Below are 15765 nucleotides of genomic sequence, written 5' to 3'. Positions count from 1 at the left end.
TTTAATTAGAAATACCGACCAGGGTAGCGACCTTACATAAATTTGCGTGCGACAGCAGCCATAAGGCTAATAACAACTTCCCAGTACGGTAGCGAGGTTCTAAGGCTTGGATAAGGCCCTTTTATAAGCATTAGGAGCAATAGGAGTTCGGTAGTAGTGCTGTGGCAACGGAATTCGGTTACGCTATAAAAGAAGGCTCTCCGCAAATCAGGCGCGAAGGCGACGATGCGAACGTAATTTTTCCGTGGGAGAGGTTCCAAGGGCTATAGGATGGCTATAGCACACAACTTATATAGAATTATGGGATATATCGATGTGTGCAAAGAGCTTGAGTTGTTTGAAGTCAATGTACCCCTCATATGTTGGGGCACGGTGGGTGTTGCGCCACCCAGGGGACGGACGCTAGCTCGAATCTTGATAATTTGTGAATCACGTGACAAACGTCGCCCTCTTTCTGAAAGTTTCCCCACCCACACTTTCGTATCTACTCCCACATCATATACGGCATGGAACCTCGCATCGACCTCAGACAGAGTACTTAAGCTCAATCGGCGCCCCGTTCTGTTCCCCACTCCTAAGGAAAGCCTCCAGCTATTGCGTGTTAGCCCAACCGTGAACCGAAAAACCAAAGCCGCGAGACAACTAACAAGTTCCAAATCTGCCAACGCCTCCTCGGGTATCTGCCTAGTGTCCGGCTTCCCAGAAACCAAACTTTCACCCCAAGCCTTCGATTCAGGCGCGACTCCCGAGCCTTCATCCGGAAACTCCTTCACCTCATCCGCCTCATCCTTCGTCACAACAACTTTTCCCCGCAACACTGACACAATCCCGTTCTCACACGCGACCGAGTATTCGTTGCTCTTGAACGTCGTCCCGAAACTTATCGACACAGTCCCCGTCGCCCCGCTAGCCAGCTTCACAGTAGCATCCACCGTATCCACCGGGGGCAGGTGCTCTTGTAGCTGCTGGCTGTGCGCGCTCGTCCGCACAATCGCGTTCGCGGTCCCTAGCAGCACCCGCGTCCCCGCAATGTAGTGGACGCCGCCGTCCAGAAGGAAGCCGCCTTGGTAGTCCGGTGTCTTGCGCCAAGCAGTCTCGTACCATTTGCCGCCCGGCTTCACCATCTGCCCCAGGCGGACGCGCAGGCCGAGGACGCGGCCCAGCTGCGAAATCTGCTCCGCGCCGTAGCGGAACGTATCCAAGTAGCGGAAGTTCTCGGCTACGGCCCAGATGGTGCTCGCGGGGATGGAGGAGCGGTACCAGTCGATGAGCTCTTTGCCGGCGGCGAGGGTCGGGGCCACGGGCTTCTCGGAGAGGACGTGCTTGCCGGCGGAGAGGGCTTGTTTGATGAATGCAGGCTGGTTGGGGATTGGGAGACTGGGGGTTGCTGTTAGATGATAGACGTATCTATAAAGCATAGTGGTCTTACCAGACGATGACGCCCTTCAGGTCGGCTCGTTTCAGGAGATCTGCGTATCCCTTCCCTTCCCCGCTGTCTTCACTGTACAGATCTACATCTTTCAAGTCTTTTGAGAGGGATTTGGCCGAGGCGAGGCTGCGCGAGTATATGGCGACGAGTTTGAGGGATGGGTTGCTGAGGAGGGCGGGGAGGTGTTCTTCCTGCGCGAAGAGTCCTAGAGAAGAGGGACAGTATCAGAAAATGACTTTAACATTGAATAGCGCGATAGAGTGGTCAAGGTTCAGTCCTGGAAGACGAACAAATCTCTGCAGTTCTTTGCTACTGCCCAGAGTTTTTCACTACTCTTTCAGAAGAACAAGGCGAAAAGTTCAAGACTACTCAATCAACTAGTGCCATTACGCAGAGAGCACCGTCTAGTAAATGAACGGGCAGAGAAATTTTGAACTGCATCAAAAGACCAAAAGTGGCCGCAAAAAGGCTCATTCCGCATGACAAGATAGAAAAGGACGCACCGCTACCGATTAGAGCTACACCAAGCTGGTCTGTTGCCATTGCGATGTGAGTGGCCTTGAAAAGTTTTATCCGAAATTCTAATTTGAGTATGGGAGATGACTGAAGCTTCTATACATGTTGACAGTGGATGTGGAGGGGTAAAGTTTCGCGTATAGCGGGGCATATTCTCCGCGTCGTTTCTAGCCTAAGTAAATCATGCCGTCATTCGCTTGAATGATGTTAATGTGGGGTGAACGGCCCTGACGAGAGGCTCCTATGGGAAGGTCGAGCCGGCATGCCGCTGATATTTTGAATATGAGGCGGAGTACGATTCCGCGTCCTGTCTCTATCTCCGTTTCCACAAGGCCGATTTGTAATGTCAGGACCTACCTAGACTACTTTGCCTCGCCATAGATTTAAGTACCCTCCTCTGCCACTGCTTGCGGCGCTTGAACTTCGCATAAACGTCTCCGACCTTTCAATTCCGATCTACATAGAGCTGCCTGCAGCTACCATAGATGGCCTCGCGAGTGTACGGTCGAAACTGACCGCCTCCAAGTTCCTCCCTAAGTTAGCGCCGTAATCCTATTTCATTACGAAAATAACGTCCGGCTCAACTTCGGCTCTCCTGCTCAGCTTTGCACCGCCGCTTGCTCAGGGTGCTCACGCTCACCTCACCTCTGCAGCTCAACTCGGTTTAGCCTTGTCCTTTGCGCATACACCGGACAGTCATTGTGCCGACGAATTTTTGTCAACTTTACGCGCTACATCACCAGGGGAAGTCTGCCTGCCAACATGCGGGTGCCCAAAACGAGGCTACCCATAAATTGGGCCAAATATGGGCGCCATTCAAAGACGTGCTCAGCAGCCTCCTCGCTGGTATCCAAAATATAATCAGGCTTCTGCTTTCTTACACTAGCCCTTCGTCTTTTTCAAGCAGATTCCCCTCTATGGAACTACAATCGATTGAAAATGCCGAGGCCTCGAAAAACCTTTCTGCAGAGAGCAGAGGAGAATGGTCGTGACCCAGGTATTCCTTCTTGTGTCAATGGAGAACGGCACCCCTCGAGTCTTCAACCGAAAACCGAGGAAAATCATTAGAAGACGTTGGACGACTGGTTTCTGTAAGTATTCATTATATGAAAAGAAATGATAGTCCGCTTGTATCTAAACTATTGGAATAGTTTTGTCGAGAACGAGAGGCCTGGTGCTTCTATACACGATGAGGCTTCCTTGCAACACTTTATCTATCTCCAAGCCAAGGGGATAAATGGCATTTACGGACTAGATGCATGCGTAGAGACTGTCCGAAATTATTGGAATATTTTTACGGCAGCATGGAGGCGAGGGTATGGTGAGATCGCCAGCGATCTGGTTGAAAGCATTACAAACGTAAGGGTGCCTGATTGAAAAATTTATTCTATACTTACCCTATATGTTAGTATATCTACAACGTTCTGATGATCAAAATCCCTCTTGCTAAGGAAAAGCGACCACGTAGATATGCCAACGCAAGCCATCTCCTTGACTATGGGATGCAGACCTGTCAGAGAGATCACTATCAAGGCATCAAACCTGGAACAAGAGTTAGTGATTGGGCCTTGCTGAAATCGAACATCTTTACTATCTCGCGCATTGGCGAGTACGTTGAATCTACCGCCCGGACGGGTACTGGTCGAGGCTTGAAGTACAAAGTAAGCTACTAGAGATGTATTTTGTGCCAATATACTAAATTCTGTATTCAACTAGGACGTAATGCTTATATGCTTTTGGAATGAAGACCGGCAGCCGGAGCTTGCTATTCGACATACTAAAGATGCGAAGAACATAACAGATGCTCTCGATAGTAGAAGGTAATATTGTCTAAGACCTTCTAGAAGATTATCTAGTTTAACATATCTTTATAGGCCCAAAAACTCTTTAGCAGAAGGCCGTAAACCTGACCTACTCTGCTTTAACCCTCTTCTTGAGCATTTGGCCAACCTGCTTAATATTCAGGCATTCCTTAACCTAAATCACAACACAATAGAAGGTCTGTATGCTGTTGTACCCCCAGAGAATTCTGCTGCTCGTTTTATACCGTGGAGACATGATTTGCTTGATGTTCCCTTCTATATAAGCGCTACAAAAGATGGCTGCATTGAAACTGCAAGGGCATTTTCTGAGAGGATTCGTAACTGTGGCATTCGTGCTGGAATGCCGGCGCCTCCAACAATGCACGACTTTAGAGCATACGCTCTCACTCAAGCAGGCACTTGATGGAAGTATCCCTAAGGTATTCTTATAGCCACTAACAGATACAGATAAACACTACTCGGAGTCTGAAAGAATGGGGGCTGCAGCGCACTTGAATCCAAGGACATACACCAACAACTACCGGCCACGTGAAAGCGGTGTAGACGGTCAAGCAACTTTTCTTAGGAAAGAGAGGCGAGACATAGTGAGCGAAGCATTCCTCGAAATAAGCATACCGTACAATCCATGTCTCTCCCAGCGGCTTCCCGCAAAGGAGATGTACAAGCTTCAAACGAGTCAGGAATATCGTCAGCTTGAAGCAGACATTGTGTTCAGTGAGGACAAGGGGGATAAGAAGGAGCTGGAGAAGGCGATGCAAAAGAAGCGCAACTTAAAAGACGACACTCTTAAAAGGTGGCAGAAAACCCAGCCCTACAGCAATATGCCAGAGTATCATCATACTATCTTCGATCGATGCCGGTTTATGATGCCGGAGCGCGATCGTCTTGCGACGAATCTTTTCGAGGAAACCACATTACGGAGTGAGTTAGGTATTTCAGTCTTACGAGACATGATGTCGCTGCTCAAGAAAACTTCGGAAGTTGAATTCAGGCCCGGTTTAGAACCAGAAAAGTGTTCTTGCACAGAGGATGAGTTCAAAGAAATTGATCGCAAATACGACTGGAGGCACATATATGACTGCTATAAGAAGCAGCATAGTTTTGCTGAGCTTTGCTTTCTCTGCAACTAGTGGGTTTTTGGCGATAAAGAATGGAGCGAGCATTGCCTTGTCCACCCGATCAGCCTCCCTGTTCAGTTTGATCCACTTATCTACGATGGAGTTCTCGCCACTTGTGGATACTGCCCAGACTGTATGGCAGACAAGAAATTGAAGCCTCATCAGCGGCTTTATTAGTGGTTCCATAAAGCAAAATGGTTGATATATATTAGAAACTATAGGGAAGAAGAGAAAAAGAAACTAGAGCAATGGGAACTACAGAAAACAGGTAACAGGCCCGAACTGATCGAGTGCCCCCGCTTCGTGTCGGGCTGTCCTACGTCCTTCGATTCCGTTTTGGAGAAAGAATTCCACCTTTAAGACATTCACGGCGTTGACATGGCAAGTAAAGCGAAACCGCGCAAAAGACTGCGAGCGCAACGCGAAGAAATTCAACTAGCCACCAAAAAACCACATCGGTATAAGCCAGATGACTCTGGGGAGTACCTATTCATCAACAAAACGATGGAAATTATGGAAGTTGTGTCATTGGACCGATCCCCGGTCTTTTCAGGCTGCTCTACGCCTTCTAACACCTCAGTGGACACTACCTGGACTGAAGATGGGCGCTCTGGTACCGGCACACCACTATCGTCCGTGGCCGACGAAACTCCGATCGATCTTCCTCGAAGGGCGTCAACGTCAGATCTTGAGGATGCTGAGGTGGTGGAAGTTACGGTTGTTATTAATGTACAAGGCAAGTGCTCTATTGGTTCTACGGCTCAAAAGTTAACAAACTTTAATATGGTCGCTATTTCTAATCAAGGTCATAGGCGATGCTGCGAGATACATAACGGATGATGCTCTGGCCGCTGGAACTAACACTACCGGCAATCAAACAGCTCCTGAAAACTCTATTAGCGTAGAAATCGACTCTTGTGCAGCCGCTATAGACGAGGCCGGAGTGCTGCTCTCGAATCATTAAAACATGGAAGCTTCGCAACATGATCAGCCTGTTCCAGAGGGTGACCAGACATATACGGAACTTCTCTCACCGGGCTAGTTCGCACCGCACGCTAGGTGGGATAATTGGTGCTGCTAGACTTGATAACCTTATTCACAAAAGGGATGGATTCCTGCATGGCCATCAATCGGAAAGAGATCAAATTTCGACTCACGGTATGTTGCAACTATCGTCACTTAGGTCACCTCTAACTGTGATGTAGGGCTGAGAGAGGTAGAGGTGCAGCATGCAACCAAAAGTGACTTCTCCTGTAGTAGGAGACGTGCTCAACAGAACCGCCAAGCGGAACCACTTAAGAGTGGGCAACCAAAGAGCATTCGTCCAGCACGCGATAGGAAGAAGCGCGTAGATTGTCTTCCACTCACACGTACAAACCGCCATTCACGTCACTACATTTTTCCCTATGCTAACGACCTGCAGATGGTGGGCAGGAAGTTCGCCCTGGCGACTATATCATTGTCGCATGCGACAAGGATGAAACGAATGAACGCGATCTGCCAGAAATTGCCAGAGTTGAAAAATTGCGCCCGAACGGTCATCTCGATATCACGTGGATGTATTATCCATCGATTCTAGACCTAAGGGAGCCAGTTAAGTCCGCACCTAATGAAATACTCTTCTCCGACCACAAGGACACAATTAGCGGAGCAGTCTTGATGGGGTTTACTGAGGTAGAAGAAAACTGTTGAGAGGGGGAGCTGGTTAAACATTGGTATTGGTATAGACAATATCAAGTTCGCAGGAAGAGGGTTGTAGGTGGATATCTATCAACCTTATGAAAGGTCAGCCTTCTGGGCACATGCCGTTTCGATAAGCGCACATGCCCTTTTCCGATAGGGACACATGCTATCGTGAGTTAGTCACCACGCTCAGGTTGGCTGGATCGCTCCGGTGTGTTATTCTGGCCGAAACTTCTACCGTCAATTCACTCCATCTTTATTCCACATTTTCTAAGCCGTAGAACCATATGTTAGATAATAACAATCATCTACAGCAAGCAATCTGGTAGCAAACCTGGGCGTCTTTATCCTCTGTGTACGGCGTCTTCCGCCCTAAATCAGATGCTACAGTCTGCAACTCAACACTATGAACTGGACTATCTACAACCACTTTTATGATAGCTAGCCGCATCCAAGCTAAATACTTCGATGCCAGCTCTAACAGCTCTGACAGCACTGATAGCAATAGAACTAGCGATTTTGACAATACTCTTAATGTATCTCTTGATGAGAGTAGCGATAACGCGCCCACCATGGCACCGCGTTCTCTCCATCGCACCGCGCTCTGTCCATAGCATCGCGCTCTCTCCATGGCGCCACGCTCTCACCAACCTCAGCAACGCCGTGCGAGCACGCTGGAAGTTGCTACTATAAATTATAACATCTGTGTAATTTAGAAAGTTATCTAATTAATTAGACCGCTAACTTAAGTTAGATGTTAAAAGCTGCTCCCGGTAGTTTTATGGTCACGGCTCATTTTAGATGCGCTTTGCGGACATCTGCTTATAATCGAGCTAACTTAGTCTCATTAAATACTCAGAAAATTCGCGGGACATCCTAATACTATAATTCTCTTACGATGCCGCCTTCGTGAGGTTGTAGAATTCTATTTGGCATTCAAGTCCCCAAACAGTTACTTGATAACCAGCTTCCGCCTGAACATGTTCGATCTCGCTGGCCATAAAGGCCATGCCACAAACATTCCGTCCATTGGTAGTATAGTACTTGAACCTCAATACCTCGCCACCCTGTTGACGACTTCCGCGGCTTATTCTATATCACTGACTTTGTTGTCTATTTCCACGTCGCTGGTAATTCTCCCTCAAGATGACCTTCAGCACGTCGACCTTGATCCCGGGGTCCACGGCGCGTCTGCTTGATATCCCAAGACGAACTTTTGCGTGGCGGACAATGAGTCAGAGACAGGTGCTGACAGCTATCGTGGCTAGCGAAATGAATTTTAAACATTTGAAACTCTTCAAGCGTGAGAGCCCGTATACAACGCACTGCTAAGCACTGAGTTTTTAGGTGCGGGAGCTACTCCGATGTTTTGGACCGTATCGGCAGCACTGGCGCTCTAAAGACTGTGACTTCCTAAGGATACTCCTGCCTTTAGCTCCTGTAATAGAGGGAGCACTTTGTCGAGCCCTTGAAAACACGCCGATATGCTGCTTTTGTAGTACTCTATAGAGACTTCATGACATCGAATCTGCTCTTGAAGTTGCTGGTTAGTGTCATGCAGCTGACGGATCTGATCTTCCGCTAGCTGTCGGCGTTCCGCTTCTGTGATAGCACTTTCTCTCGACTTGCATAAATCTTATGCTAGATTACCATTTTCCTTCTTAAGCTGGTCGATTTTCGCGCTAAAGCTAATATCTGGGCTCTGTAGCTGTATATGTTGTTAGAATGGGAGAATCCAATATTGCGTGCTTTCATACCGACACGATTGAGTCGAGAGCGTTTATATTATGCGTACTTGAGGGCACAGCTTCAAATGTTATACCAACCTCTTCGCACAATTCTCTATAAGCACCAATAGAATGTTCGCTTATATTTTTGGAGAATATTTTAGAAAGAAGCCCTTCTTTCTCCGGCAGAATTTTCCAAGCATAGGGATCAGTAGCACTGGGATTAAGCCGAACTTCTGACGGCCTGATAGTAATATTCAGTCTGCGTTCTAAAGACAGATTAGCCCAGTCTTTTAAACGGATCTTTATCTTACGAATGTGTTTCGACAGTTTTTCTCGACACTCCTCTCTTAGCCGTCGACGCTCTACATTACTTTATCGTATAGGGCCCATGGCGATTGAGCAGGGATTAGGTTTACGAGCAGTGCCAAACCTCTTTCACCCTTTAAGAAGGTCAGTGTTTTGCTTGAAGTGGTCAGCCCTGTCTTCGAAAATGTGCTCCTCCTAGCTTTGATCTCTGCTGTCCTATTATGGTCCCGAACTCGACAATATCGAAAAAGCCTAAAACTGGGTCCCATGACCATACCACCCGACTTGCAAGAGGATTTACTGATAGCACCCCCTAACTAGGTACTTTAATTCAAATCAGGGAGTTGAAGTTATTTATACAAGTAGGAGTCCTTTGTCTTTCCTGGCCGCGTCTGTCAACGTCTCATTTGATAATCTTTCAACACTGAGACGAACCAGGAGATAGTATCTTAGGTTGAGAGCAACTTCAAAGGGTTTCAAACCGGGAAAAGGTGAGTTATAGCCTTCTTTTTGCCATATGCAGCCAAGTAGCGAAACGATTTTTCTTTTCCGCAAGCCTAAATCGTTAATATGAAAAGAAGCAAGATAACCATCGCTATTAAATAATGGAACCGCAAAAACCTTTACCTTATCTCCACAAAAGCCTAATGGCCAGTATGAGGTTGAAAGGTGTACTTGAAAGCGGCCCTTCCATGGATCGATCCGAAAGGCTATACCTTCCCGAGCGAGGGCACGACGCCGATAGCGTTACGCAGTGGCATGCTCAGGAACATCAGATCAAGGCCTCAAAGCGCATCGAAAATGACTCGCCAGCTACGGCCGGCAAAGATCCATGGCATTGGACCGTTGATGAAGTAATTGATGCCCTCAGCTCCAAGGATATCTATAACGAGGCTAAATGCACCAATGCTAGTCTTCCGAATCTAGAGGTGCTTGGACATCAGCTCCGGCACGAAAACGTGAATGGGTGGACTTTACTCACTGGTATGGACTTATAGGCCTTAAAATCAGACTTCCAGATCAAAACCTTAGGCCACTGGTGCACGCTACTCGAAACTATTAGATATCTGCAGAGCAGGTCCGCGATATACCGACAAAAATACCTAGTAGACTTTCCAGCTACTTTTGACACCGGCTTTGATACCCAAGGCTCTCCCAGGTACATACACCAAATTGACCTAAATACTGGGCAAAAGAAAAGCGCAGTTGCTCTCCAATAAACCCTTACTGGAAAGGAGAGATTCCAATGTCTTGTTAACACCCCTCAGTTCTCTATACGCGGATACTACAAGCATACACCTTAAGAGTGGAAAGTGGGGTTATTCTAGTCAAATATCTCGTTGTTGAAGAAATATAGAGGGCATATATAGGGTTCCTATAGATAGGAACAAAGTACGCAAGAAAGCTTCAAATTATCTCCTCTATGGAAAATCAAACCAGAATACATTACGCTAGTCTTCCAAGTCTTTAAACCACCGTCGAAGCGTCGAGCCTTCTGGAGATCTGAATTTTGCAGCTAAATCCCATTGTTTCTCCCGAGAGAGAGCTTTTCTAAATGCAATATTAAGCGGCTTAAATCCAAAATCTGTACTTTTCTAGAACGAATAAGTTGAGTGTTCGCCCTTCTTTTCAAAAAGTAGCTGCTTTGTGTCTGCCGTCTATGGTATTATCCAGTTTAGAGCTGCCGTAGGCGTGCGATTAAGGAGATAGGCCGCAGTCTTATAGAACTCCACAGCACCGCGCCCTCTCTCTCCGCCACGCTTCTCCGCCACGCTCTTTACGGCCATAGATGTCCAGAAAGATTGCACTCTTCACGTAAACAGCAATCTTTCTCAATAATGAGAGCTCCTGAGCGTTCGGCTACTCTATTCTGATCACGGTTATATGCAGAGGACTTCTCAATTGTGAGGCCTTTAGAACGTGCCCATGCGTAGAATTCTGGGCCCAGTGAACGTTATCCATCAAGCTTAAGGAAACGTACGGTGGTGTTGACTCTCCTCCCTATCTGTATTACTTCATCAATTACGGCTTGGCCGAGCTGAGATAGAGTAGCAATTTTGCCGACTCTGTGCATCTTCATAGCCTCACAGAAGAATTGTACTGCTTTTGTGGCGTCTCCTAGGCCGTTCTTTCCGAATATCATGTCAAAATGTAGGCGTTCGAAGGGCTTGGTAACACATGGAGTTGAGATGCGGGAGAGAATCGATTCCGCCTTGCTGGTGGAGCAGTTAGCACACTCGTGAGAGTCTGGGCCAATAAGCTCAACATTTTCATCTTCTTCTCCCCAACACCTCCAACCTATCTCGAAGCGACCTCCTTAATTTACAGAATGGCGGTGATGGCGAACAGCACGAGGGCGCGATAGAGCAGGAGCTGCTGCATTCCTCAAGACAATCAATCTCTCCGTCTGAACGAAGAGCGGGCGATCAAGACTTCAGTCCGTATTTAGAGGAGGGTGAAGATAACAGCGACGCCAGCGATGGCGAAGTTGAGGGGAGCCATGAGGGTGAACTCAGTCCTAACGACGCATCAATGACAAGTTTTCGGCAATGTGAACTAAGCAATCGCCGTTCCCGGAAGAAGGGGTGCAGCACGTCACGAGCCACTCTTAGACCACAGGATTGGAGCGCGATGCGTACGAAGACGTCTCGACAAGTACTTTCATCCCAATCACAACATCTGTCTTGGCCCAGAACGGACAGGGCGACTCGGTCTAGCTCCCCACAAACATCCTCTCCAAGAACGAAGGCTGTTAGTGAACCCAATGATGGACTCAGCACCAACACAGCCTACCAGATAACCGATGTTGCTTGTTACCCCATACCAAAGGCCTCGTCGATTGTAACAGCAACTGTCAGTTGTAAAAAGTCGAAACTACCTCTAGACCCAATAGCGCTTGCCACCAGCATTCTTGGAGAGAGAGGCCAAGTCATCCGGATAACCCAGGTATCGCAGGATTCATGGTTGTTACTGGGATACTAATCTGACGATGGTGCATCAGATTCACGTCCTCGTCAGAGCCGGACGGTGCTTAGTGCAGACCAGAGCAATCCTCACAGCGATGCTGCGAATTATGACGCTGACCATGCAGACAACTACATGAGCGAAGAGGACGAGGACGACGATGGAGACGAAGACAAAGACAAGACGGAATACAGGCCTTATGCTATGAGCCCTGATCCGAGGTTCAACAGAGGCGAAATGCGCTTCCGTCCACGAACGCGTGTATCGTGGTTACAGTCGGACGACCTGCGGTTACTCACGTACAGGAACAACATGGCTATGGAGTGGAAGAAGATATTTGAACTCTTCCCGGATCGGACCCCAGGCGCAATACGGACGCGCTACCACATGCTGCAAGGGAAATCATCTATAGCTATGTGCTGCTTCTCCTTGGAGAAGTATTTAGGCCAGTATCCGCAAATAGAACAGCCCGACCTGAGAATACGATATCTCGAGATGCTCTATCAGGGATGCATCGCTAATATCCAGAGAGAAGCTCTCACCAACAGCCACAACGGATCTCTTCAATTTTCTGACGCTTTTCCCATCGTACCAGCTCCTGTCTACAAAAGCCACGACAATCCCGTTGTTGCTGCCGATACATTGACGCGCCTTTATGAAGATTTCTTTTATGAAGATTTGAAAGACAGCCAACATTGTCGCATTCTTCAAACGGCGTTTAAAGATGAAGGGGCAAGTCAGCCATTACCACCACAAAAGAGGGAAAGGACACTGCAGATGATCATGCAATGCACCGGTGACGGTTTGATTAGCGGTCTAGACCGGGCTCTTGGCCAGGTTCGCAAAGACCCCCTAAGCTCACCTACATTTAATGAAGCAATAGCAGAGTGCCTGCGCAAAATCAATATACATGACGAGGAACTCCATATAGCTACACTTAAGGGGCGCATTCTTCTGGTCGATCTTGCTCGAACATACCAATGCGAGTTTATCCGCATACAGAAAGAAATGAAGAAAACCCGGAACATTCGCAGGAGGATGGCAAATAATGGGGAAAATTTACTTCCCCTTCCGCAGAAGGGCATGCGGACTGATACCCGAGTATTAGAGCAAATTTCGAAGGATCTTGAGCAGACTTTCGATGAGAACCAGCGATAAATGCTCAAGCACTACGTCCAATCCGGAACAGTCCTGGCAACCCTCTGCACACGGATTGGTTACCGTATACTAATGGTCCTTCCGGGCGCTAAAGTCCAAGGCGCCAGTTTAGAGCTCAAGTTCAGATCTGCGGGAGTGCATTATACATCATTACGATGGGCTATACAGCCTTCAGAGTGAGCAGCTATCATTCCACGAGTCACAGCCCTTATACTAATCGTATCGAGATACTCTGCTATGACCGACCCACAATTGCAGTACTTTGTGCGATGGTTTGCCATTCTTAGGCCCGAGCTCGCGGATATGAACTCGATTGATTGCCAATCTATCAGTAACTACCTTTGGCAAGGTAGTAAAGCATCTGATGATGACTGCCAAACTTGGCTGGAGCAGCTTCGGGGTGTCTCGTTCAGACTTAAGCTTCCCGTAAAGAGAAGGCTTGAGATAGCAAAGGGATCAGACCGAAGACTGCGATCACGCGGATAGGAGGCGCTGTCAAACAGGTTCGAAAAAGGTCACATAGATTAGAAATTAAATCGGCCGGCGCTAAATGTACACCCCCTTTTCGCTACACATCCACCCCCCTTTCCGCTGCACGTACACCTCTCCTCTCGTCTCACCTTCACGCCTTGATCCTGAGCCTCTAATTGACTGCAGCACGCCGGAGGAACCTCCGGCACACCTCCGGCGCATAAGATGAGCCTACATCTGATATGAGATCAAATTCCATCGATTTAGAAATGCAGACATATGAAGATTGTTAGGCCAGAAACCTCTTCCCTGAGCCTGCACTCTGATCTAAACACGTCGTCCCTTTCAAGATCCGACGGACCATAGGCACGATGATTCACCATAACTTATCCAGCAATTGGATGTCATAGAGGCAATCCGGTGACTTAGACGCAAGACTCGTTTCTTCCGCTCTTCAGTCGTTGAAGAAAGTTCAAGAGCAAAAGATCGCTCTTCCTTGTCGCATTCGCGAAACCAGCCTTCCGGGAAATACCATTGGCTCCAAATTTGTCCGCGCAAATAATAGTCCTCAGGTAGAGGGCTGGGCTCGTCAGAAAAGAGATCACCCTTGGCCCTAATGGAATGTGATAGTGTATTAAGGAATGAAACAAGCTTTTCCCACGGTGCTTCCGTAGCGATTACAGAAGCAGATGGAATAGTAGAAAGGGCAGCAAAGAAAACAAGCATAATATGAATATGTGGAAGCACGTTGGTATCTCCAACCCGTTGAAGGGCAACACTCAACGTGGAAAATGCGAGATAGCGGGCAGATAAGAAGTAGTCGTCTTGAGACAATTCAAATAGCTGAGACGAGATGTCATCTGAACCGACCGCTCTGAGAATCGACTGTTTCTCCTCGTGTGGCTGATCCACTTCGTTGGACTGCTTTTCCTTGCGTGGCTGCGACAACTCGTGTAACTTCTTCCCAACATGTGACTTACAGATGAGGCGCAAGGGCGAGTCCGAGCCATAGTCGAAAACACTGGCGATGTTGGTAAACGCGACAAAAACGCCTTGGTCTTTCCACTGTGCTGCAGCTCGCCCAATTTGATCATCTAACTCTTTGATAAATGTCCTACTACACTCTCTAGACGTAGCCGCAACGCCCTTCTCAAAGAGAATCTTATGAGCTGTAATGAATGTAGCGTAGACGGCTGTAGAGCATTCGGAGACGGATCCGGTAAACATCGTCATAGTCGACTTCCGAGCGGCCGCGAAGCGAGTAACAGAGGTAAGAGAGCGGGAGAAGTAGTGGATCTGCTGCAGAGGATACTTGCGCGCAAGTATGGCCAGATGATGGTATAGACGACCACTACAAGGGTTCAGATCTGCAGCCTGGCAATACCAAAGTGCTGCAACTCTATTCCAGATCTTATGGTGGATATCCTCATCTTCAATCGCCATGCGGTAGCGAGCAAGGTCTCCTAAAAACTCAATCCAAATCTCCTTGAAGGTCGGAACAGTCTCATAGAGCAAGGACATCATCTGATAGGCCAAATAGATAAAAGTCAACATATAATCCAATGACTCCGGGAGTCGACGTCTGAGAATCTCAAGAAATGAGTAGATGCCATGCTGCCACATCCGCACCGGCATATTATAAGTAGATGCAAGACGGCGTAATGCAGGAGACGCATAGGGGTGCTGGGAGGCTAAGAAAAAGTCGTGATGCTCATGTAATAGAGTGCGATGAAGAGCAATTAGGTCTTCGGCTCGAGCGATAATAGATTCCACGAGTTCAATGGCCTGTCTAACGTTGAAAGTAATTGAGGTGACCTGTGAACCAAGGGAGAAAAGGGCTCCGCTGAACGGTCCCGTCCCATTCTCCGAGGTAAGGACAGAAGCGGCCGGGAGGTTCAGCAAAATTGCGATGAGTTTAAGCACTATATTTTTTCCAGCTATGTCGAAGGCGGTACTTACAAGAGTCTATGGCCAGCTGCTCGACGTAGTTCGGCGCGTCCTTGACGCTGGCACGGGTATTTGTCGACGTATCGCGAAACGAATCGAGCTCGTCCTTGATGGGATTAGCTTTGATAGCTTGAAGCTGACTTTCTGAAAATCGAGCTATGGACGGGAAAGGCCTTTTAAGATTGCGACGTGTGAGCACAGCGGTCGCAAAGGCGCGAAGGCGCAAAAGCGTGAAGGGAAAACTCGCTTGGGGTTTAGTCAGATAACACGCTGTTCCTTAAGGGCGCTGCTAAATGTACACCCTATATTTACTCGGTGTACACCCCTTTTCTACTCCGTATACACCCTTCTTACGTCTGATCTTCTGATTGGTCCGGAGGAGTGCTCCGGGGCCTCCGATTCGCTCGCTTACGTTTCTCACTAATTCCAAATGCTCTCTCCAAGTGCGGCGTGGCCACAAAGCATTACATCCTGATCCTCAACTTCCTCAATACACTCACCATGGCCCTCAAACCACCACCGCCACGGTCCTACTGTACGCTAGATGAAGCCGAGGAAGTGCTTAGAGAGCATGCAAAGGCGCAGGGCTACGGGCTCATCAAGTTCCGTTCAAAACCAGA

At 48.0% G+C, this 15765-nt stretch overlaps 6 protein-coding genes across 6 annotated transcripts; 3 read left to right on the top strand and 3 right to left on the bottom strand.

Annotated features, from left to right (window-relative positions):
• Positions 1-259: 259 nt before the first annotated feature.
• Positions 260-2051, bottom strand: BDZ99DRAFT_465985 (NAD(P)-binding protein). Its single transcript, XM_033720668.1, has 4 exons — positions 1933-2051; positions 1430-1634; positions 648-1377; positions 260-591 (listed from the first exon to the last, which is right to left on the bottom strand). The coding sequence occupies exons 1-4, from the start codon at positions 1970-1972 to the stop codon at positions 526-528; spliced, it is 1041 nt and encodes a 346-aa protein (XP_033573373.1). The 5' UTR covers positions 1973-2051; the 3' UTR covers positions 260-525.
• An 876-nt stretch (positions 2052-2927) lies between these two features.
• BDZ99DRAFT_479663 (uncharacterized protein) lies at positions 2928-4898 on the top strand (the record flags this gene model as incomplete). The annotated part of the gene is made up of 6 exons (XM_033722271.1): positions 2928-3036; positions 3069-3304; positions 3355-3606; positions 3662-3765; positions 3820-3944; positions 4216-4898. 6 exons carry the CDS (start codon positions 2928-2930, stop codon positions 4896-4898), a joined length of 1509 nt encoding a protein of 502 aa, XP_033573372.1.
• Positions 4899-5698: 800 nt separating this feature from the next.
• On the top strand, positions 5699-6888 carry BDZ99DRAFT_573923 (uncharacterized protein). Its single transcript, XM_033728331.1, has 3 exons — positions 5699-6044; positions 6092-6256; positions 6310-6888. Exons 1-3 carry the CDS (start codon positions 5870-5872, stop codon positions 6576-6578), a joined length of 609 nt encoding a protein of 202 aa, XP_033573371.1. The 5' UTR covers positions 5699-5869; the 3' UTR covers positions 6579-6888.
• Positions 6889-8359: 1471 nt separating this feature from the next.
• On the bottom strand, positions 8360-8671 carry BDZ99DRAFT_348577 (uncharacterized protein; the record flags this gene model as incomplete). Its single annotated transcript, XM_033714467.1, has 2 exons — positions 8360-8565; positions 8611-8671. Coding segments are annotated over 2 exons (267 nt in total), but the record flags the coding sequence as incomplete, so codon positions are not given.
• Positions 8672-11137: 2466 nt separating this feature from the next.
• On the top strand, positions 11138-12727 carry BDZ99DRAFT_479661 (uncharacterized protein; the record flags this gene model as incomplete). The annotated part of the gene is made up of 2 exons (XM_033722270.1): positions 11138-11551; positions 11624-12727. 2 exons carry the CDS (start codon positions 11138-11140, stop codon positions 12725-12727), a joined length of 1518 nt encoding a protein of 505 aa, XP_033573369.1.
• An 816-nt stretch (positions 12728-13543) lies between these two features.
• On the bottom strand, positions 13544-14941 carry BDZ99DRAFT_394489 (uncharacterized protein; the record flags this gene model as incomplete). Its single annotated transcript, XM_033715898.1, has 2 exons — positions 13544-14083; positions 14168-14941. Coding segments are annotated over 2 exons (1314 nt in total), but the record flags the coding sequence as incomplete, so codon positions are not given.
• Between the last annotated feature and the right edge of the window lie 824 nt (positions 14942-15765).

This window comes from Mytilinidion resinicola (genome assembly GCF_010093595.1).
Source record: "Mytilinidion resinicola strain CBS 304.34 unplaced genomic scaffold BDZ99scaffold_16, whole genome shotgun sequence".
Taxonomy (NCBI): Eukaryota; Fungi; Ascomycota; class Dothideomycetes; order Mytilinidiales; family Mytilinidiaceae; genus Mytilinidion; species Mytilinidion resinicola.
The sequence above is the reverse complement of the archived record's forward strand: the minus strand, read 5'-3'. Positions and strand labels throughout refer to the sequence as shown.

Bases quoted from the DNA above. Each gene is read 5' to 3' on its own strand.
- BDZ99DRAFT_465985 (XM_033720668.1), bottom strand. From the start codon at position 1,972: ATGGCAACAGACCAGCTTGGTGTAGCTCTAATCGGTAGCG. The intron at 1,635-1,932 runs GTGCGTCCTTTT...CCTCTTCTCTAG, and splicing joins TGTAGCTCTAATCGGTAGCG to GACTCTTCGCGCAGGAAGAA. The intron at 592-647 runs GTTAGTTGTCTC...AACACGCAATAG, and splicing joins CGTTGGCAGATTTGGAACTT to CTGGAGGCTTTCCTTAGGAG.
- BDZ99DRAFT_573923 (XM_033728331.1), top strand. From the start codon at position 5,870: ATGATCAGCCTGTTCCAGAGGGTGACCAGACATATACGGAACTTCTCT. The intron at 6,045-6,091 runs GTATGTTGCAAC...ACTGTGATGTAG, and splicing joins AGATCAAATTTCGACTCACG to GGCTGAGAGAGGTAGAGGTG. The intron at 6,257-6,309 runs GTACAAACCGCC...AACGACCTGCAG, and splicing joins AGATTGTCTTCCACTCACAC to ATGGTGGGCAGGAAGTTCGC.